Here is a 22,276-nt window from a genome sequence, read left to right on the forward strand (position 1 = left end):
TTTGATCCCAATTGCTAACTGGCATCCAAGCAGAGCAGGATTTCACCTGAAGTCCTATTTTGAACTACTTACAGCTTCTAATGCTCTCTTGTCTTTGCTGAAATTTTCTGGACCTGGTTGCTGTCCAAACATAATGTATTGATTTAATTTGACCAACAATATTTTCAGTCACATTTGGAAGAACCATTTCCTCCATGTAAGTAAAAAATGAATACATGACTATCTTTCTTTGGATGAGGTCCACAGCTGAGAGAAGAAAGCAGGAAAACAGTATTTCTTTCTGAGAAATGCCTTTGCACATTCTGTTGGTAGTTGGTTTGGACTTGGATGAGTCAGGGGATGTTGAAAACTGCATTTGCTGGAAGATCGGTGCATTTTTACTGTGATGTATGTAGGAACGCCTTTGGAGGAGGCCTTTGGAAGCTGGTCTCTGAAATACTGTTTGACTCCAGCCCTTACACAGAACAAAGCTTTTATCTTGTGTCCAGCCCCCAAATTCCAGCTCATGAATTCACTCATCTGTTTTCATTTACAAACAAAAAGAGAGCCTAAAAAGTTGCACTGACAGCAGGTTAATAGAGTCTTACGGTTGTAAAGGCAAGCAACGATGAAAGGACAAATAACCCCACGAATTTTCTATGCATCTCCTTGGCTCTCCCCTACAGTGTATATTCCCTGGGTCACCAAGTAAATGTAACTCTGTCCTGCAGTCCATAGGCATTGAGCCCCAAGTACCTTGCAGCAGGGCCACAGCTTAGGAATCCTTGGAAGCACCTGCTAGTGTAACTGTTCAACAACCCACTTAACCTGGTCTCCCTAAAGGGTGCCTAAGAGTAGCTGCCCACGTAACCTATTATTATTTAGGTTTCACTGAGTAACATTGCTCATTACTTTCCTTATAGCATCTTTATGGGCTGCTCTTTGGAAGATCCTTACACCAGCGTGCCTGATGTCAGGGAAAGGCTTTTGAGTGCTGTAGGGAGATCTGAATAAAGCTCCTACAATAAGATGCTTTCTCAGGAAAGACATCTCAGTAAAGGAGCTGTGTACCTTGCACAGCTAGGCGCTGATTTGCTGTTTGCTAAAGATACATAAATAAAGCTAACAAAAAGTATAATACATGGAGTACTTTGCAAGCTCTGATGTCTCATGGTACAGGATTATATATTTTCGAGCACTCATAGCCGTTCCAGTTTTTCTGATGGAAGCAACAGCCATAGATTTTGTAAGATTAAAAAAAATCTTGGCAGCAAGCTTCCTGAGGTGGTTATTCCCAACATTTCTATAGCTAGAACAGAAGCCAAAACTGCATTTAATGTATAGTTATTTAAAATGATAGGCTAACTTACAAGCCTGGAAGAGAAAGAAGACAAGAGCATGTTGTAGCAATTAAGGGTATTATCCATAAGCCAGTTCCTCCAGAAAGCCTCTAAGCTGTCACCACCCACCCCTTCTCCTCCCCCATCTTCACCAGTTGCTTTTTCACTTGATTATGGTGATACAGAGACTGCCCTTCAGAGGGCCAAATTTCAGGACAGCCATCCTGTCTTTCCTAGACTTTCTCAGCCATTGCTAAGGCCTACCTTTGATTGGTACCTTGGCAGTTGCATAAGTAACAATCAAGTGAATGTCTAACTCTCAACTGTTTTATTTTATATGTGAACAATTATTAAGACTTTACTGCAATGCACATTCATGTTGGCACAGGTAATGTTGCACGTACTTCAGTAACAGTGCCAATTCCAGATTTCAGAGCGTTCAGTTTGCAGCCCGAATGTTTTGTTATGACACAGTTTTTTCCGTGTGGTATTAAACTTAAAACTGGTGATGCCAAGTCATCGGCTGTGCTGCAGCAGAGTTTGGCATTGCAGCGTGGGACTTTGTTGAGACACTTCATCCTAGGGCTAGCTGAAGGGAGTCAGGCTGTGCTCATCCTCGTATATGGGGAGTGTTGCAAAAGCTGCCCCACAACATTTTATGACATTGTAGGTGTCGTTTTAAGCCTTGTGGAACATGGCTTGAGAGATCGCAGGTAAAATTGGAATTGGAACCGCGTCAGCTCTACCAGGGCAAGGCTCCGTGCCCTTGTCATAACCAGTCTGCTGCCTGCTTCGTGTGTGAGCTCGTTTACAAAATGTCCTTTCCCCGTGAGGATAACGCACGCCCCAGAGAGCGAGCCAGCCGGAGAGCCTGGGGAGCAGCAGGGGGGGCAGCGGCGGGGGGGGAGCTCTTGCAGGCCCTCGTCCTTGCCAAGCCAGCCCGGGGCTGCGCCCGGGGCCCGGGAGGAGCGGACACGCGTGGGACTGCGCGGAGACAGGCTGCCACCTGCCGAGCAGGGGCAGGGCGAGACAGGCTGCAGCGCTCCGTGCGTGCTTTCTGTGAGCAGCGAGGCGGGCTCCAGCTGTTACCTCCCTTCTCCCCCCAAAACGATTAAAGCAGTTTAAAGGGATTTCAGTCTGAAGAGCTTGATTGAGAGGTTCAAAACTACTGAATTATTTAGTGACCGATAGCCATTCTTGGATAAATGAGGGGGCACTGTCTGGTATCAGCTTAGTTGCACCCTGTCCCCCAAAGTACAGGAATAAGTGTTGTCCTCACGTCTTAGAGATAGACCTTGAACCTCAAGACCCTTTGAGATCAGGCCAGATCACGGCCGTCCTTCCCCATGAACTGCCGTGATAACCGTGGTCCCCACCGAGAAGAGCAGAGGTGCCAGGGCACAACCAGCCCCAGCAGGGACGGAGACTGGCTTGCCAGAGGCCTGACTATGCATCGGAGCAATCTGAGGAGTGTCGTAAAACGTTCCCTGCAGCCTCAGGTATCCCAGAGATATGTCTGGAGAGGGATCTTCGTATAGTATGAAGGAAGGACCAGGAAAAGACCAAGAAAGAGAACGTAAATCTTCAGATATTGATAATCTGGAAAATATATCAATCCCATTAGTGACTGTAGGTTAAATACACAGGAAATGAAACTGAGTACTTCTGCCTTGTCATTTCTCGTTCATATCCCGACGACACACATACAGCTGTATTTATCCTCTCCTGTGGACAGCCAGTTGTATGGACACCACTGCGGGAAGACGTGTGGGAGGCAGGGTCAGGGACCTCCAAGTGCTGCGGGCCCCCGGGAAGCGGGAGGCCAAGTACTGTCCCTTCAGGGACTTTGCTCTCTCCTGCCATTGCTTGTCATCACTAACTCCTCCCCTGAGTTTGTTCAGGACCCTCTTTTCAGCATCCCTGCGATCACAGACATTTTTTGCTGATTCCCTGTTAGGTTGTCTGCTATGAAAATAGCACTTTGTCACAGTTGCTGGTTTATTGAGGGAGTGAGAGACCTCTGTGTAAAGCTATGGGAAAGGGCCCTCTAGCACTGTCTGCCTTAGAAGTCTTGCTTTCAGTTTGGAAAGGAACTAAAACCACTGAAAAGCTATCCAGAAAACACTGACTGTATGTTAAGTTTTGTGGTTGTTCCCACATCCCTCGTAATTCTCAACCGCAGCTCCGTACTAGAGGCTACATACACATGGTAGGCATTTTTCCTCTTGCTAGCAGGGGGATAGCAGGAATGTGAGCTTCCCTTTCAAGTCCAAAATCAAAGTATTGACAAACAGTAAGAGAGGAAGGTGAGTTTTGAGGTTGTATCTTCCCTCAAAACAAGAAAACTGTCTAACTCCAAGGCTTTTCCCAATACTGTTTTATTCTTCTCATGAATTTGTTTGTATTGTTTTCCTTTCCTCTCCTCCATACAGGAAATAAGCCTACGTCTCTCTCACACTTTAATATGCTTGTCATGCTATCTGTGCAGAAATATTTCAGAGTCTTTGTACTCAGCACTTCATTTCTCAGCCTTGTCTTTTCAAGAACTGGCAGCCTGCAGGATAACTTTAAAATTAATTTATTTCACATTGCAGCAATCCTGTATACTGGAGCTGTCTTGAACCTCTCCTGCTTTCTTCTGGTGCCACACTGTAACAGTGATCTTGTTTCTGTCTTCTCGCAGGTGTTTGGTTTGCTTTCAGGGCAGCAGGAACTATTCTCCAGTTTGCAGCATGGATGGGGTGGGTGTGTGCAGCACAACAGCCCGTGGAATTTCTGAACAGACCCCTCGTTCGTGTGGTCACTTCCGATTTGCAGGGGACTGAAGTAAGATCATCCTTCTGGCCTTTCATTTCTATGTTCCTGTTCTTCTATTGTTGTTATTTTTAAATAACAGTTGTTCTGATTTTACTATTTAAATAACAAATGGAAGTGTTTTGCAAAGTTTTGGTTTCCTGAAGACGGAGCTTCCCCTTCATAATCTGCTTTTCAAAATGTGCCAAGTCATTTCCTGGGAGGTTTCTGTTTCGGTTTCCACTTGCTTTTCTGATGCTGGGTTTCCATAAAACAGGAGAGTTTCGGTTTTCAAAGTAATTTCTGTTGCTTTCATTTTTTCTTTTTAATTTTTTTTCCCTACCTAAAGCTGAGGAAAGAGTTATTTTACACTGCTCATGACACAGCCTTATCGTTTGGGAGAATGAGGCTGGTCATGGCAAGTATGCAAAGTGCAGAGCATAGAGTAGAGATGCCAGAACTATATTCAGCGAGCAGCTAAGGCAGTGGCAGTTATCTTGCTTAGCAGCACGAGACTCTGCATGGACTTTCCTTCTGAGAATAAAAGGTGAGAGCGAAAGGTGAAACAGTGCTAATATAACCTGCTTGGTATGATTTTCCTGTGCAGCCCTAGTTTGAAAATGAGGCCAGAAGCAGGAGGCAATGGAAAGCTGGGTGTGTTACCCTGGGCTGGCAGAACTAAATTACTTTCGGTCCCGGGTCCAGGTACTTTAAGCTTGATCAGGTAGCTCTGCGTTCCACTGCTGACTGCAGTGTAGACACATATGCACTTATTTGGAAAACCAACTGTACAATATAATCAATCCTCATATTTGATGCACAGTGTTCCAGTTAAGAAAAAAAAATATTATGTATGCTAACCACTAGAGTTAATGGCACTCTGGGCTCAGCCTTGCAGATGTCTCCTAAGAAGAATATGACTCATTGCTCAGGGACTTTTTTTTTAACCATCCTTGTTATACTGAGGTTGGGGAACTCCGATGTGATGAAAGAAAAATTTCTCATTCTATTTTCACTGCCAGAAATTTATGAGGTTTGGTGCCTCCATTTTAAGATCTGCCTAGTTCAGATCAGTTATACTAACTGACCCACTGAAGCCCTGAGAGGTGGACAACCCGAGTTTCTGGTGGCCAGATGCCTTACTCTGAGGGATAAAGCCAGAAGCCAAGAAAAGCCCAAGTTCAAGTTAAGCACCTGCCAACATACCTTTAAGCTACATTTATGCCTTCCTGGGTAGGACACAGTACAGGGAGCAGCCTGTCTACCAGGGCTTGTGAGAGCATGGAGCTTTCCTTCCTTCCTTCCTTTCTTGGCTGTGCTTCTACATAACTGCAACCTGTGCAAGATGGCAGAGCCTACACCACTGCTGTGCTCCTTTTCTGAAAGGCAGACATTTTATTCTCCTGTGTATGTAGAGCCTGGCCAAAACATGGTGATGTGCAACACACTGTTGCAGTATGTCAGATCTGTACACAGATAGCACAAACACAAGTCATTTATACAATGCTATGCCTTAATCAGTCCATAGGTGCACAAGTCAGGTGCATGGCTATTAAACCATCCAGCTACAGCAGCCTGAAGGTTTTCCTTTGAAAAGCAGCACAGTGTGGGGATTTTGGCAGTAGTAGTGGCAAGCCGATTGGTTAGACACTTAGAAAATGCAGACAGGTTAGAAGCAAGAAGCTCCAAACTGGGGTGGAAGGTTTTTCCGAGCGCTTAGCATCTATGTGGTTCTTGAGACCTGGGGAAAAGCTGTACAACCTAAACTGGGTCTGGGCTTGGCAACAAAACATGCCCTGTGTCCTTCAGACCTTCGATGGGTCAAGTCTGTGAAAAGCTTAAAGGTTTTGAAGCTAATCTAAGTCCTGCCTTTCCTTTCAGGCTCCTGCTTCACGCCATACACAGATTTCTAGCTGTTTTCAAGGGCCACGCACTGTCCTCCCAGGCACCTTCCTTCTTGCAACGTGACGTTTTGGAGCAACCCCATGCGGCTGCAGGCATACGGCATTGCCTGGGGGCTGATTGCCAGCCCCTGGCACCCCACTGCCAGCCTGCCCTGCCCTTGCCACAACCCTGGGGCCAGGTGGCAGCAGTTGGACCCTACTCCACATACCAGCACACCCTGGCTGGCAGGCGGGAGCAAGTCCAGGCAGGTTTCCTCATGTTTTGGCTGAGTGTTGATGCTGGCTGGAGATTCTCTCGAGGGAACTGATGGCTAGAGCCAAAGAAGAAAGTCCTCCTGCTTACTGTGTGACCTGGAAAAATCAAACCTTTCCACTGAGGTCTCCTCTTCTGTTGAAAGATTTTGTGAGACTTTGCATAAATGGCTGTGTGAGCGGGAAAGGCCTCCCTGCAAAGCAGCCAGCACCACTGGTTCTTTGAATTTAGGAGCTGAGCCCTCTGCGCTCTGTGACGGAAGAAAGGTAAGGTGTTTTTTTTCAGGAGAGTGATCTCCCTTTTTGTGATTTACTAACCTGAGTAAAACAAAACCTAAAAATGGCATCTATAGGTTGCATGATAAGAAGGAAAGACAGAAGTCGTGCACTATGTGGATTTTTTTTTTAATGACAATGTTTTCGTTGTATCAGTTCCTGCATTAGAAAAGCTAGTGTTGCACACTTGCTCATGGAGACTTCATAGCTTCCGCAGTTTGCCTTGCAAAAATCATGGTTCTGCTGTGCTGCATCAGCTCCCGTTTCTTTGAAGGGTTTTAACATAAGATAAGGCTTGCAATTATTGCAGGGAACAAGGGAAATAATAATTATTACTTAGCACTGGGAGCTTTTACATAGAAAACTTGCAGGTATATACACACATATAAATACACACACACATATACAAAACTCTGTATATACATAGAGAGGTGCTTTTATACAAGGGAGAAATCCCATTTACAACAGAGTAGAATTTAATTACACAGCAATACCTATATTCAAAATTAATCAGGTATGTATTACATATTTTTTTTTTGTTCAAGTATTCTTCCTGGTACACTTCATAGACTCTTAATACCAGAGTTTTCACTTTGAAAAATGCAATGTCCCACAATTTTAATGTAAGCAAAACTTTACATCGATTAAGTAATGCAGGACCATACATTTAGACTAAACCTTTTCTTCAAATAATGACTACTTCTTCTTTCATCTTGTAGTGAATCCTATAGCTGGACTCTCATATTGTACCTTTTAGTAAATAAGCCATAAAACTTCTCCTCCCAGTTCTTAACAACCAAAAAAAAAAACCTAAAACTTTTTTTAAAGGAAAGTTATTGCTACAAAAATCATAATTATTCCTTGTTCATATTATAACTTCCTTGAATCAATCAGAACTACCAATAAAAATGGCGTTTAAAAGCTTTATTTGTATTATTAAAAAAATACTAATTCAGTCAGAAATAATTTTCAAATTACTCTGTGCTATGCCTCTTCCAAACTACCAGAACTGGTTTTACTCAGCTCAGCACTATCATTGTAAGAGTTTCTACCTTCCTGAGTGCAGGTTTTGCTTTGCTCGGTGTCATCATTATAAGACTGTCCCTCTTCCTGATAGCTGGAAAGAGCTGCCTTCAGTTTTTCCTCAATTTTATCAGCTGCAGTGCACATTTTAAACTCTCTCAGGCTGCTTATTAGGGTTCCGTAGGCTCCTTTTATCCCATGTCTTTGATACCAGACTTGAAACAGCTTAATCTTCTGTTCAGATGTATCACTAAAATAATCCCGAACAGTTTGATCTATGACGGGTTCTGGTACTTTGTGATTACGAACAAATGTCTTGACTTCTTGGAGTGTCATCTCCTCCACGATACCAGCGACATGGCTGCTCAGGTCAACATCTAAAAGCATAAAAGGAAATTAATGCTCCTGGCACTTATATCTTACTGTTTTTTATCACCTGTGCTCAGAGTTGATACTTTTCCTATCCAAAACAGATTCAGTTTCAGGTATTCATGACTCAGTGTGTTTTATATGTGATTTTTTACAATGTATAGCGGGTCTGCTTTTACATGTTCCTACCACGTGCTAGGTAATTCAAATATTTAGGGTTGCATCCATATTGCTTTCTACCACTTAAAATAGAATCTCAGTTCCCTCTGTAACCTATTCTGTCCTTCTCTATCATTAAAGTCTGGTCATCCCTCATGTACCTGTTTTGCTCAAAATAGTGTTGGGAAAGGTCCTGGAACAGAACAGGTCTTCTGTTGTGATACAGCCTTGGAGATTATGTTCTTTTCCTATTCTGTGTTACCACTGTGGATTTGCCCTTGAACATAAGATACGTTTCTGTTTCTGTGATCCTGTTGCTGGGTGTGAGACTATGCCATTATCATAATTATCCACGATCTAGAAACCCAGCTTGCTGCCTCCTAGTGTCTGTACCACATGCAGAACAAATTCACCTGTTGTCAATTAGTAATTGCTTCCTACACAACAGAAATTCCTCCTGAGGCAGAACTTTCATGATACCGCTAAATGCCTTAATAAGCACAACATGAACTGGCATTTCATTCATAAGCGTTCACTGTTGTGCTAGAATGACAGCTCTAGGCAGTGGCAAAGTCTACACAAAAATAGCCTTTTTTTTAGTGTAGGATTTACATGTCTGTATTTTATTTTCCTTCTACTGAATTTTGAGAAATTACTTGTCTCTTACCTTTACCTGTGTGTATGAGAGGTACATTCTCCTGAAAAGAGAAGCAAGAGAGAAATGGGTAGAAACAAGTTTTGTAAAACACCAACCTTGTATAAGAGTATAAACACATTTCATAACACATGACTTCTTCTGTGATTTTCTTTTAGTGTTCTCCATGAGTCCCCTGTTTTATGAGGGAATCGGATCGGATAGACCTCTTTTGACTTGGGTAAGCTTGGGGCATGATCTTGCAATTGCTGTTGCCTAAAAGTATGCATAGGGACAGGTGGAGGCCTGATGATTTATGAAGTTTTGATCTTGGTCATGTAACTGAGGAAGCATGTCAACAAATCCTGAAGAAATAATACAGGGTTTCTCTTACTTCTCCCAAAAGAGTGCTCATGGTGAAATTTACTTCATTAATGTCATAGAAGAGAGGCATGCACATGCTTGGGGAGTCCCAGTGTAATTTAAATGGAACAAAGTTCCTTGCATGAAGCTGAGTTTTTTGTGATCTAAGCAACAATACTTACATAAGAAGTCTCTGGTTTGGGGACTACTTCACCTAGGTTCTCCTTGCTAGTAAGACACTTCTGTTTTCTCTTGTCTGAAACAAAAAAGCATTTTTAAAATCCAGGACAGAGTATATCTCTCCGCTGGACTCCAAGAATATAAAATTGCATCTGAGTAAGCAGCTGAATATCTTATTCAGAGTATGACAGGAATAAGGAATCACTTACACAAGAATATTGCTCCAGATGCTGCTAGTAGTGATGACACAATTAACAAAGCAGTGGCCCACCATGGCAGTCCTGGTTCTGTTGGAACTTTGGAAACATTACATGAAAGTGAAGTCAAGAAATGCAATACAGCGACATGCTCTAAATTTTAAACAAGATTGTGTCAGATTATAAAAGCCTTTCTGTTGTCTCCTAATGGCAGAAGCTATCTCTTTGTTAAAGTCTTACCTATCATGAGTTGCCCCTAAAAAAGAGTAATAGCTCCTACATCTGCACAGGGATCAAGGGAAAAGAACAATCATACTCCGTAGGTCAGTACAGGGCCCAGTAGATATGATGCCCTTAGCTGTCAGGAATCGCTATGGGCCATTGTGTAGAACCGTACAATTGCAATAGCCTCTCAAAATACAGCAGATGCTAGACCGTGCTAGGTTTTAAAATGGTACCTTTCATCCTGCACACAGTGTCTGAAGTTGAAGTACATTGTTTTTCAATTAAGCCACTTTCACATCTGTAGAAAACATGAACAAAAATTGTTATGGGATTTGTTTCTCTCTTTATGAGCTCTGTCAACAGAGCAAATCAAAATCTTCTAACACTTTTTATGCGCTAAATATTCATATATGAAGATGTTGCAGTTTGGAGTTTAATAGCTATGAAAATGGTATGGAAAAGTATGGGAGTGGAAAAAGGCATGGAAATAATTTTCTAGATGTAACGGTAGGTCACACAAAGACAACAGGAAAGCTCAGATACTTCATTACATTTTTTGAAAAGTATATACAGACTTGGATATATACAAGTTTTTCTGCGTGCCTTTGGAAAGCCTGCATGGACGCAAGTTAAGTTGACTGAGCTAAGTCAGCTCAACAAGCTAAGTGCAAATGAAAACTAATATGTTTCCCCTCGGGTTATACATTACCTTAGCCTCTGTCTTGAAACTGGCTGGAGAAAAGGGTGATAACATATGATATTAACAAGTTCATATTTAACAATGAAGACATAAACTTACATGGTACATTGATCACAGTGCCTACATGGTAGAGAAGAATTGCAAAAATGGTTCTTTGCACAGGTGCATTCCGTGTTGCGTACTGGGCTACAGCTCTTTGCAACCTCCAAACCTAAAATAAATTTCTTAAAGTTTGTTAGTTTGAAAAAGTAGGCCTTAAAAGCAGGCCTCTGCTCACCAGCTCTTGTCCTCAGACTTATGTGCTTTTAGCTCTACCACTAGTGAGGCTTAATTGTAAGAACAACATAGCTTTTATAAGGAGCCCTGCTGCTGGAGTACTGGAAATACGGCGATGGCAAAGAGACCTCTGCTGGCCAAGAGCTCAAAAAACTGATCACAGGATAAAGCACTTGCTAGAAGAGAACTCACGTGGCACTGCCAAATGTTGTCAGCTGCTTTTTCCTATTCAGAAGTGTAAAGCCACAAGGAAACTCAGAAGATCACATAACCCATCTCCCTGCTTGATGTCAGAGACAAGTTCTTTACTCTCCCTGACAGACAACAAGTTTGTCTCTTCTTGAGGACCTCCAATGGTAAGGAATTCCACTCTCTCTTTTAGCTAACATATTCCCTGCTTAAGTATCAAAACAAGTTAATTAATTTTCTCCTATCCTCAGTGTATATGATGAAGCTATCTTAATCTATGAAAAATTATTTCTGCATTAAAAATTACTTTAAGTATCTACTTACTATGAAAGCTATTTTCATAGGCATATAGAAACAGAAGCAAATTTTTAAGTCATCACATTCAGCGCCCTGCTGTAATGGGAAAACATGTTATCTTTCAAAATTTGATGAAGCTCTACTGTGAAACCAGTGCTGAAGCCATTCATGAAAATGTCAAGCATGAATGATCCTAAGAATGGTTTTCATGGAACTTCAGTGGTAATTTTCCTCCCGCCTAATGTTTTCTACTGACTTCTCTTCAACTACATTATTTTCCATGGGATAATGTGACTAGTCATCCTATTATCCTTTCTCTCACCTTCAGTTTAACTAATTGTTAACTAATTTTAATTGTTAACTAATTGTTAACTAATTACAGTTTCCTTTGTGGCACTGTACAAAATGCTGAATTGTTTTGCTGTACTCAACTTCATTACCCATCCAAAAATGCTTATTGTAGTAGCTAATGAGAGGAAAATTTTCTATGCATACGGAGGTGTTAAAGGAAGGGGAAAGCACTAAAGATTAATATTCCAGCAGGTGATCTGAGTACAACAATATCAAAACTAAAAGCTGTCTCCCTGCTCGCGAAACTCAGTTTTGGATATGATGAATGCAGAACTATCGTTCCCTAAATCCAGGTATACTAGAACTACAGGACACCTGGTGGAACTGGTAGGAGAACAGTTTAATGGATTAAAAAAAAAAAAAATCGATGATGGGTATTTATGCAACAGGTAGGGAATTTCTGGAAGCTGGTGTCCCTCAGCAGGTTCATGCACAAAGGGCTCATAAATGGATACTAAAATGACTAGGTAGGGATAGGCCTTCTAACATCCTTTCCCAAAACTGTGGATGCTGGTAGACTTTGCAGGGAACAGACCACAGAAAGTAGCAGGTTTGTTTGTGTTTTCTCTAAATAGCATCTCTTGCCTCCACTGCTGAATGCCGAATACTGGGCTAGGTGGACCACCAGCCTGTCCCAGTAGGGCATGCCTCATAGTCTCATAATTTGATCCTATAACCCACACAGCATCTTGAATGTATAAAAGACATCACTCTATCAGCTCCAGCAATTTTAAATAATAGTATTAATTACATGACAGACTATGAAAGAAACCATTGGGAATTCTCCCATCCCTGCTTCTTACAACACTCCTTTTCTTTTAAGTAGAGGGCAAAGAAGACAGAGCGCTTTTCTTCCTTGATTCTAACCAGTTTGCATACGGTCTGCTTTGCAAGGACTACTTTAGCCGGGCAAAGGCAGATATAAGGAGAAATAATGGACCAACATAGCTTATTCTTCTTCCTACTTTGTGCCTGATGAAAGGGAACTGGAGAATAAATTTATGACTTTGTCATAAATTCCTTCATATACTACCACTAAAACATTTTAATCTGCATGCTACCCACTATTCAGGGATTGTGGAGACTTTACAGTCAAATTCTGTATGAAAAAAGAGTCGTTGCTAGAGCTCCTATTTCTATAGACGTACCGAATATGCTGTCACATGAACCGCACCTCAAACACTTGTCCAAATCGTTGGCGTGTTCTACGTACTCCTTTCCTTTTTCACATGGAACACAGTGTTCGGCAGTATTTTTCGGGCAGCTGGTATTTTTAACAAAACCTGTAGAGACAGAAAAAACAAGAATTAAGATTTGCAATACCTTTGGACAGAAGCCATCAGCTCTAAGACCTATGTCAGACTTTCTTTTTAATCCCTAATACTTTTTGATTTACAAATATGGACAGAATCTATATTCTTTATGCTCTTCAGGAATGTAGTATAGATACGATCTCATTATCCCCCCTCTTCCTCCAATTTAGGACTGAAGGAGAACACACCAAACAAAACTGTACATGCAAAAGTGAATTGGCCCATGGGCAAAACCCATGAATATATGGTGTTTTGTAGGCAAAACCCCGTCCTTGCACTTTAACCTCTTTCAACAATGTGTACGTAATTCTTAGCTCTCTTGTGACAAGCATGTTATGTGAGAACTACTATCTGTAGTGAAAAGTTATTGGTGCACTGAGCTCAAGAAATACTTCTGAAGTGTCTGATGTCCTGTAATAGAGGAAGATACAGCTAGAACGAAGCATTGCATCCAGTAAACCACAGCATGCCGCTTAGCTATCCCAGCAGAAAGCAATTGTGCATGTTGTGGTTTCCACTCTTAATGACTTTTCAACACAGTCTTATAACGATACTCACCACTTTCACATTTCTTGCAACATTCATCACCTAAATTGTATTCATCCCTGTCACACTTAATTTCCCTCTTAGCAATGATCCTCCTTGTAATTAATTTATTGTATGCTCTGTGTATTACAGCTTCAGTATCATTTTTGCACTGTGTTTCAATAATTAAGACAACCACCTAGGAGAGAAGAACAGCAAGTTATACAAAAAAACTGTCAAGGACTGTAGGTGTGTGTTACTACTAGTGCAGAGTTACATCAGTACCGTTACTCTGTTGCTAAACATATTGATATTCACCCCTTATTAAAGTTGTTCATTACTTCAGAAGAGTTAATGGACAATGAAGACACACATTAGATTTAATGCTATCAACCCTACCACTACAAGTACTGATCAAATTATATCTTAATTTCTTGCCACCCTACTGTTGCTTGCAAACTGAACAGTGTTAATGCATGTCTGAAGAATAAAAAAATGGAATGTTTTAATCTCAGCCCAAAATACCTGATTTCTAAAAAGATCTTGTTCTCACTTTGTTTTCTAATTCAATTATTTTTCTCTTTAGTAGATGATGCCTATACATTCCTGAAAGAAGTATCACTCTCCTTTCAAATTAATTTATACCCTGATCCATTTCTTTGAATGCACTGTCAAGTTAAATTGCATAGTGCTTGGTTTTTTTATTTTTTTTCCTATTACTAGTCAGTAGTAACTTTACTAGCCATCACTGTCCTGCCTCTTCTCATGATAATAAGAAAGCACTGTGGACCAGAGGACAAGCCAATCTTTTATTCTATTTTGGGAGTAAGGTGGGAAAATGAAGAGGATAGATCTGCTATATTTTGCCTTCCTCTTGGCAATGGTTTGTGTGGAATTCTGTATTTAATTTGCATGCACTAAGTATGAGATGTCTATATAATGGGGCTATGTAATGCTTGTTTGCTGGAGAACTAGATTCCCTCCTAGAAATATTATTAGGCAGGACAGCTTGCCTTTACTTAACCCAGTTTCTGCTGATAGTTTGGAGTGATTTGAACATTTTCACACTTTATTTTACTTCTGTGTTACTGACTATCTGTGTGGAGCTGTAACAGAAAAAATTAAGACAGTCCTTGTCTTGAAGAGTTTGAAGTCTTAACATCTAAGCTGAGCTCTACATTCACTGTTCTTGCTCCTCTTTAACTAAAAAAATGCTGTTTAATATTTTACAAAAAACTTGGAGATATACACTGTGAGGGATACTGAGGAAGGAGGAAAAATGATGCCTGGGAAGAAATGGAGCAATGCTATTGTCCTTGGCAAAATGAAAGAACAGGTGTGAAATGAAGGAACAAGTTCTGAAGAAGAGGGACGGCAGGGTACCTTTTTCGGAAAGGAGATTAGTGGGCAATGAGGTGCAATACAAAGAGGCTGCCAAATCCTCATACCAATGGCACACTGTGTGGACTACAAGTCCTGCTGACTGCAGATTCACTCACATTTTAAATCAGCATGCAAAACACCTTGACTAGAATAATTTATTTTTAACTTTGTCTTGCATATTTGAAAGCGGTTAATTCTGAATGGTTGGTTATCTTTGAACACTTCTGAATTGCAGCTTAACACAAATTTGACTGTATCTGTTAATGCTAACAACAAGGGACATACATATTTAAGGACTTCTCTAATAATTTGAGGACTGGTTATTCTTATTGTTACACCTTTTTTTTTTTTTCCCTGCCAGAGGGTGATATTTAATGGCTGATTAATTCAGTCTTCATGATTTTGTGTGAAACTGCTTGGATGCTGACCGTAACTTTAGTCAGATGCAGAAAACTCTTTAATTATCTTAAATATTAACTTACCAAAAAATGGGTTTGGATTTCAAACTGGGCTCTCGAGCGAAGGAAGTGTTATCTGTGGCTAATTAATTGAAGTAACCAATATGACCACTGTCTGCTGACTTCTACAGGTAGCCCCTTCTTTTGATCCTCTAGTCTATTCAGAGATGGGAAGGTGAAAAGCATTTTGTTTCCTTAGCAGCCATCTGTCTTAAAATTTATATAACGTTAGTTACTAGACTGAAATTAAGAAGGCCTGCCTTTGCACCTGGAGGAGAAGCTTCAGCTGCTAAAAAAGCACTTTAGCAATTGAGAAACTGTGGGTACGGGTGCTCAGCCCGTCACTTCCCCCATTCCGCGCTGACTCTCTTCCTTTGCTGCCAAAGCTTTGAAGGTGCTCTTCTCCGAATCCAGCGTAACCATGTTAGAAGGTTAAAGTTAAGGTAAGGCCTTAACAGAAGCTGTCAAATGGATGTGCCAAATTAGCGTGATTTGTTTTCCTTTTGCCTGGGAGAACCGTCTTACTAAAAACTGAGATAGAAAGTCTGATTAAAAAATAATTACTAAAATGTAGTCAGGTTTGGCTTTCCCTGAAGCAGGGTGAAGCCCTGCACCTCCATCACTCCTCTGTTGCTCGTCTGCCACGTGTTGGACTGGGCCGAGGGAGGGGACGGTCACAGGCCAACAGCGGGGGGACACGCGTTGCCCCGGCTCTCAGAGCTGGAGGATCGCGACACCCTGACCGGCCTGCCTGCCGTGAGGCCTCGGCCAGCACGCAGGGTCCAGAAGCTGGGCGGCCCTGAGGCACCACGATGGATCTTTGGCCGCCCCAGGAAAGCCGATGGCTCCAGAAGGCTTCCAGCCCCGAAGGCAGGTGCCGTGGCTGGGGCGTGTGGCGGGCCAAGGCAAACGCCCCTCGTGGCGTGAGGAAGTCGGTGGGGAAGTGACTCCGTCATCTCCCCACGCTGATGCAGGAACTGTGACTCGGCGGGGCGAGCCAGGAGCGTGGCACCGGCACTGCCGCCGCTCCCCGCTGCGCTCCAACGCCGCAGCCGATGCTCTGAGGAACCTGTCCCGGCTCGGCAGCGCTCGCCCCGCTGCCAGGGCCCGGCTCCCTCCTCCTCGCCTGTCCTCACAGCCGCACCTGGCGAAGCGCTGCACCCACAGGGACACCCTGCGTCTTGCTTTCGGCACCCAATCTCCCCTTTTTAGACCACGGAAGTCAAGCCATTTTTGGCGGGGGGAAGACCCTGGGCAACAGTAAAGAGAAGAGGGAGAGTGAAGATTCCCACAGCCCTAACGCACCCACAAACAGTACAGCAGAGAAACTGAACAGCACTGGTGAAGCACAGAGCACACACAAAGAAAGAAAACGTCGAGTTGTGCAGAAAATGGGATATAATGAAAGAAGGAAACCTGTTTCTAAATGACTAATATCAGTAAAACTTAGCTGATTTTTTTGTGTGTTTACTGAACACCTGCAATGACAGTGCGTGCACAGACGCAGCCTTCCCTCACGCGAACAAACCTCTCTGCCTCTTGCTTATGCTTTTATACAAACCAGCTATGCCGATACAGTGAGGGGGGACAGAAATATAACACTTTTTGATGGAAGCCCTCCCCTGTCGCTCACGGAGATGAACTTCCTGGTACACTTACAAGAAGTGTGGATCACTTCTCAGAATCTGACATTTAAGCAGCACCAAACACCTACATCGGTTCTGCTCGCAGGGACATCTTACACCGCCTTCCTGTACAAGGAATAATGAGAAAACTGGGGAGATTTTTCAAAGCAACACCCTAGTTTTTTCAAACTTTTTTTCTCCTCCTGGATTTGCACCCTTTTAAAAGCAATCCATTTGCTATATGAAAAATTTGGTGTGTCTTATAGGAAAAAAAAAAGTCAATAGTCATTTAGCTTCCTGTGCATGCCTTTATTGCTTTCCTTGTTGTCACTGAGCAGCGAGTGCTAATAGCGGAAAGGAAGCACTTTAGGGGCTTTTACATAGGCAGGGGTGATAGGTACTTTTTTATGATGTGTACATTCAAAGAGCGGCTGTGCGTTTTCAGCCTAAAATGACTCACAGAGGGTCTCTTCTACCTTTCTCATCTTAACCTTAAAAAATAGTTGTCAGGTGCTTTTTTATGATGTTAACAGCGGCTGTGCGCTTTCAGCCTAAAATGACTCACAGAGGCTCTCTTCTAACCTTTCTCATCTTAACCTAAAAAACAGTTGTCATATCTAAACCGAAGACTTAGATTGAACTAAGCAGTCAATGGGAATAAAATCACTCGGGGATCTCTAACCTTAGCAGAAGCCATAAAAATTATCACGAGCCCCATTTTTTTTGGTTTCTCTCCTTTTGCATTGCCCAGGCATTTCAGAGAGCCTTCTACCTCCTTCCTCCCTTCACTCCTACAGAGCCCTCCAAAATGCTTTCACCAACAGGCATCTGCTAAGGAGACTTATAAAACCTGTTTTCACCTGTGTTCCCAGGGCAGAGTGACAGGAACTTTAGTTTCTTTAGTGTAATTTGGGGATGCTCAGGCCTCTGATTCTTCCTGTATCAGAGTGTTCTTCATAAAGGGGCAACTTCCTTCAACTGAACATTTTCAGCAGACCTACCTTATGGGGATGTAATCTCAGCTTTGGAAGTGTGTGAACATGTTATTTGCATACAGGACTTTTTAAAGCTTTACAACTTTTAACCCTGAGAAAAAAATTCTCTCTGCTTTCCCCTGTTATCTTTAGAATACATTTAAAATGTATATAAATTAAACGAAATGTATAAAAATGTATATACATTTAAAATGTATCTACATTATACATTTTTAGCAAACCACTTCTCCCATTTCTAATCCGTAGATGCCTATGGATGAGAAGGCTGATGCCTTCAGAGCTTGGTGGCCTTTTTTTTCCACTCCACATTTGTTACATGGGGCAATGTGCATAAGCTCATCAGAGGCTTTCAAGTGTTAAGAAAAGGGGGAGGAGGGGATTTTTCTTGCATTTTTGCCTAGCGGGAGCTGCCAAAAACTTTAACTCACTTTCTGAGTTTTGATTTGCTTCTGGTACTTTTGACAAATGGTTCCTAGAGTTAGCTCCATTTTAATACAGTTTTCTATGTAATTAATCTCCCTTGTGTTAACCCTGTCAGGATGGCTTTTTCAGAGAGTAAGTAATTTCACACTGCTTCTTAAGAGGATTCTCCACTCCAATTCTTTTACTACAGTAAGTAATTTCTGCTTCCAATATCTCCAGTATCATTTTTCCCTCATCTCTTCCCCCCTCCCCCAAGGCAGAAGGTGATAGTTAGCACCAAAATAACCACTAAAAATAGCATTTTGTGTTCTAAAATCTTTTATGAGAAGGAGAAAAATAATCCAGTTCCATTTTCTGAAGCCCAGCAATGGGAGTTGGTATTTCCTCACAACTAGAAGCATCCTGAGTTTCTTAAATTTCAAGAGAGATGCATGTGTTCAGTGCCTGTGAGAGTAAGAAGCCTCAGTTACTGTCCAGTGTCTTAAAATAGTCACTGTCCAAATTCAATCCATTACTATTTCACATCTCAGCTGACTCGCATGCAAATTAGGGCAATATATTGGGGGTTGGTCGTATGGTTAGTAATTTGGGGTTTGGGGTTTTTTTGTTTGTTTTTGGGAGTACTGTCCTAGTGAACACCTAATAACTACTGTACAATTTGGGAGAGTTGGAGCAATACTAACAGCTCCCACCTCACTTTGATGATGATGTGGCTAAGGATGAGTAGGAGCTGGACAGCGTAAAAATTTAGCAACTCTTCCCCTTTCTCCTTTTGTAACACAATACAGTTTTCTTGTTGAGACTTTATCTTTGTTCAGTGAGTTGCCTCAAAGATAAAGGCAGTTAACTGTGGAAACGTGAGCAGACAAATGTTTCCAGAATCGGGGTCCTTATACTTTTCACTTGAGTGTTGGGTCATCCATGACTTTATGGCTGTTTATACGTATACATTTAAATGCATGCATTAGTTGTCTGGGAAATGAGAAAGAAGGGTCAGTGCAGTAATGTAGGAGTCCTGTTTTCAAAGGTATGTCTTCTAAATTTCCAGAAAACTGCCTGCTCTGTAGTCATGTCAGATAATTACAAAATATTTAGATAACACTTCACTTAAGATGGCCTGTTCCTTTAGAGTGTGTTGCTGAGTGGTATGTGGTTTTGTGGCTTGTTTTACAGAGTACAGTTAGATGTTTTCTAACTATATAGGCCATTGCTATTTTGCATGACTATCCCTGCAACTACTTCTACTTTAGTGCAACATGGAGTTCCTTGCAAAATTGAGGTCTCATTCAACAAAGTACTTTTCATGTTCTGGTTTAATCAAATTAATATGTCAAACGCTGCCCAGGTTTACTGATTTGTAAGTAGTGGAACAACGTGCTAATAAAAAAAACCCCTTAATTTTTTAAAAATACAAAGTATGTGGGAGTGCTACAGTCTTTCTAAGGGGTACTGAAATTTGGAAACAAGTGGAAAATAAGAATAGAAATGACATTTATTCTCTGGGAGCAGTGTGATAAGAGAAAGTATTTTTTTAATCTTAATTTATGTTCTGAATAGTTCCAAGATACCGAGCTAGACTGACATTTCTGCCAGCTGTTTGCTGCTCCTGTACAGGAACAGATAATACACGCTTCTGTCAGCAGATGAAAATCCTTCTTTGTATTTAACTATGCTCTGGTGCTTTGTGCAGGGGCATGGATATAACCCTCTGAATCACTTTAAATAGTTTACTACCTGTTATATAGTAAATCTGATCAGAATTTGAGTAGTTTTTACCTTAACACCTGATTTTAACCTGCCAAACCCCAAAGCAAACTGCATTAATTAGCAATGTAACCACACCGCAAAGAGATTTTGAATGTGAACTCCAGTGAGTTCTCTCTGAAATAGGTGAGAACTGGGGTTGGGGAAGCAGTGTATACCGCGTCCGCACTTCCAGGCAGGTCAGGGCTCTGCTACGCAGCAGGGCTTGCTGCCACTTGCCTGATCCCCACCATCCTACCTCCGGGCTCTTGGAGCAGGGCTGCCTCGGGGCAGCTCTGCCGGAGCGCAGGCAGGGCCGGTGCATCTGCACCTGCACATGCCTGGGGCTCCTGCCCAGGAGCTTGCTGCCACTACAGCTCCTTGGCCCAATGCACCTGTGCCAGTGGGGATCCCTGTGCTGCAGACACTGAAACACGGCCTTACCTTCCTCGTTGACAGCAGCCCTTCAAAATGGGGGTTTGCGAAGGTGACGGTTAGACATGTGACCTAAGCTCTGAAGCTGCAGGGGCTCACACTGTGCATAGGGGATGATTAAGGCAAGAAAGGAGGGCCCTGCCCCGCTACTTCCAGTAAACGCTCCACTTCATGCCACCGGATTTGGACTATTTCTCTAGCTTTTCCTGGGTCACTGTCAGTAGCGGTTCAAAACTCCTCCGCCACAGGTATTCGCTTTTACGTTGCTTTACCAGAACACTTTGCTACGCAGTGCAAAGTGCAGTGCAGGGCAAGTCAGCTTTCGCTAACATGGTTTTTGCCCGGGCAGACACCCAGCCACCGATCTAACCGTGCTGCCTGTGCCTGGATGCTGAACCTGCCTCGCCAGCGCCTCCAGCCGGGCCCGGGTGGCTGCGAGCTGAGGCCAAGGCCAGCTGTCCCTGGGTCCCCCACAGCGACGGCACACGACCCGGTGTCCCTGACAGCTGCCTGCATCCATCCCCCTTTTCTTTCCCTCCGCTTTTCCATAACGCCCGCTTCCCTTCGCCTGGCACCCTCAGCAGTGACTGTAAAATCACGAAGTGCCTGAACTTGCAGGCGGGTTTTTTAAAGGGGAAAAAAACGCCGCCTAAATGAATTACCTGAAAGCTCGGAAAAAGTTTGCTGCGGCCGGCGGCGACCAGAAACCAGGCAGCGCTTCTGGCACGGTCTCCCGCAGCACCCCGCGGCCCGGCCCGGCTGCGGATGGCCCCGGCTGGGGCTGGCCCCGCCGCCGCCGGGACTCCGCCGCCCGCCCCGCCCGGCTCCCGGGCGCCCGTTCCGCTCACCCGCTCGGGCAGACACTTACGAGAAGCAGAGGAAGGAGTCCCCGGGCCATGCCGCCGCTGCCCAGCGCTGTCCCGCGCACTCCGGCAAAGCGAAAGCGGCACGGCCGCCGGCAGCCTGCTCCTGCCTGCGCCCTGCCCACGCCCGGCTCCTCCCATGTTGGTAAACACGGCGCTGGGGGGGCGCGGAGGGGCCAGAGGCCGGGAGCGGGCAGGGCTGCCCCTGCCCTGCCCTGCCCGCAGTGCCCGCGGCGTCGGGAGCCAGCCCCGAGCAGGGGCTGCCGCCCCCGAGCGTCCCCGCGGGCATGGGGCGGGGGCTCTGCCCGCCGGCAGCCCCTGCGCTCTGCGCTGAGCCCCGCTCTGTGAAAGGGAGGCAGGGGCGCGCCGGCTCCTTTCAGGTGTCGTGGGCACCACGCTCTCCACGGGGATCTTAAGCGTTTGGGCTGTATGGGATCGGGTGCACCCGCTTGGCAGCTTGTGGGTGCCAGGCATGGCCCCGAGGTCACGAAGCAAAAGGCCAACAGACTTTGGGCTGGGCATGAGGCATTTGCTTCATGTGCTTCAACTTTTGCTTCAACACATTTGCTTCACGTGCTCTGGGTAGAGCAACTGCCTCCCTCCTAAGGGCAGAAACTCCAACTGTGCAATATTGGTAAGGACAGGCTTGGGGCAGGGAGTCCTGAATCGGTAGGAGTGGAGCAGTCATTCAGAATAGGCTAAATTCACTGCAGCAGAAGATACTGCCTTTTGCTGTCCTGTTGAAAGGATTGCTCAAACCTGTGACTTCTATTTCATAGCTATTTTCAGTCACTCCTTGTGTTTTTCCTGCAAACTTTCAGTGCTTTGAAACGATGGTAATCTGGCCTCCTTCGTAGTGTTAGAGATGGTGTCAGTTACCGATATGTGTTTTGATCTCTCAGGTTTTGACATGATGTTGTTGCCTTGGGAAGACTATGGTTGCAATTGAGCTGGCATTTTCATTTTAAACACCATTTTTCAGTGGCTTATGACTCAGATTTTCAGA

General features: G+C 43.5%; 1 protein-coding gene and 1 long non-coding RNA gene across 4 annotated transcripts in view; one reads left to right on the plus strand and one right to left on the minus strand.

Annotated features, from left to right (window-relative positions):
• Nucleotides 1–22,276, plus strand: part of LOC142411272 (uncharacterized) — a 76,481-nt gene that overhangs the window by 45,246 nt on the left and 8,959 nt on the right. Inside the window, exons 5-9 of the long non-coding RNA XR_012776145.1 lie at nucleotides 4,003–4,145; nucleotides 4,462–4,659; nucleotides 5,994–6,535; nucleotides 8,909–8,970; nucleotides 10,904–11,026. This is a non-coding gene — a long non-coding RNA (uncharacterized LOC142411272). The remainder of the gene's footprint in view (nucleotides 1–4,002; nucleotides 4,146–4,461; nucleotides 4,660–5,993; nucleotides 6,536–8,908; nucleotides 8,971–10,903; nucleotides 11,027–22,276) is intronic.
• On the minus strand, nucleotides 6,648–21,426 carry FAS (Fas cell surface death receptor). 3 transcript variants are annotated; one of them, XM_075504886.1, is made up of 9 exons: nucleotides 21,276–21,419; nucleotides 13,379–13,544; nucleotides 12,656–12,790; nucleotides 10,494–10,605; nucleotides 9,928–9,992; nucleotides 9,482–9,622; nucleotides 9,275–9,348; nucleotides 8,763–8,793; nucleotides 6,649–7,944 (listed from the first exon to the last, which is right to left on the minus strand). In XM_075504886.1, the coding sequence occupies exons 1-9, from the start codon at nucleotides 21,303–21,305 to the stop codon at nucleotides 7,529–7,531; spliced, it is 1,170 nt and encodes a 389-aa protein (XP_075361001.1). In that variant the 5' UTR covers nucleotides 21,306–21,419; the 3' UTR covers nucleotides 6,649–7,528. The 3 variants fall into 3 exon arrangements, with proteins under 3 accessions (XP_075361002.1, XP_075361001.1, XP_075361003.1); XM_075504888.1 differs by having other exon boundaries at nucleotides 6,650–7,944; nucleotides 9,482–9,559; nucleotides 21,276–21,420; XM_075504887.1 differs by lacking the exon at nucleotides 13,379–13,544 and having other exon boundaries at nucleotides 6,648–7,944; nucleotides 21,276–21,426.

The sequence above is a fragment of the Mycteria americana genome, chromosome 6 (assembly GCF_035582795.1).
Source record: "Mycteria americana isolate JAX WOST 10 ecotype Jacksonville Zoo and Gardens chromosome 6, USCA_MyAme_1.0, whole genome shotgun sequence".
In the NCBI taxonomy this organism is placed as follows: Eukaryota; Metazoa; Chordata; class Aves; order Ciconiiformes; family Ciconiidae; genus Mycteria; species Mycteria americana.

What these genes read in the sequence shown, in the direction of transcription:
- FAS (XM_075504886.1), bottom strand. Translation starts at nt 21,305, where the DNA reads ATGGCCCGGGGACTCCTTCCTCTGCTTCTC. An exon ending in CACTGTGTGCAGGATGAAAG is followed by an intron (nt 9,623 to 9,927) that starts GTACCATTTTAA and finishes TTTAAAATTTAG; the next exon opens with AGCATGTCGCTGTATTGCAT. An exon ending in ATCTGGAGCAATATTCTTGT is followed by an intron (nt 9,349 to 9,481) that starts GTAAGTGATTCC and finishes TTTTTGTTTCAG; the next exon opens with ACAAGAGAAAACAGAAGTGT.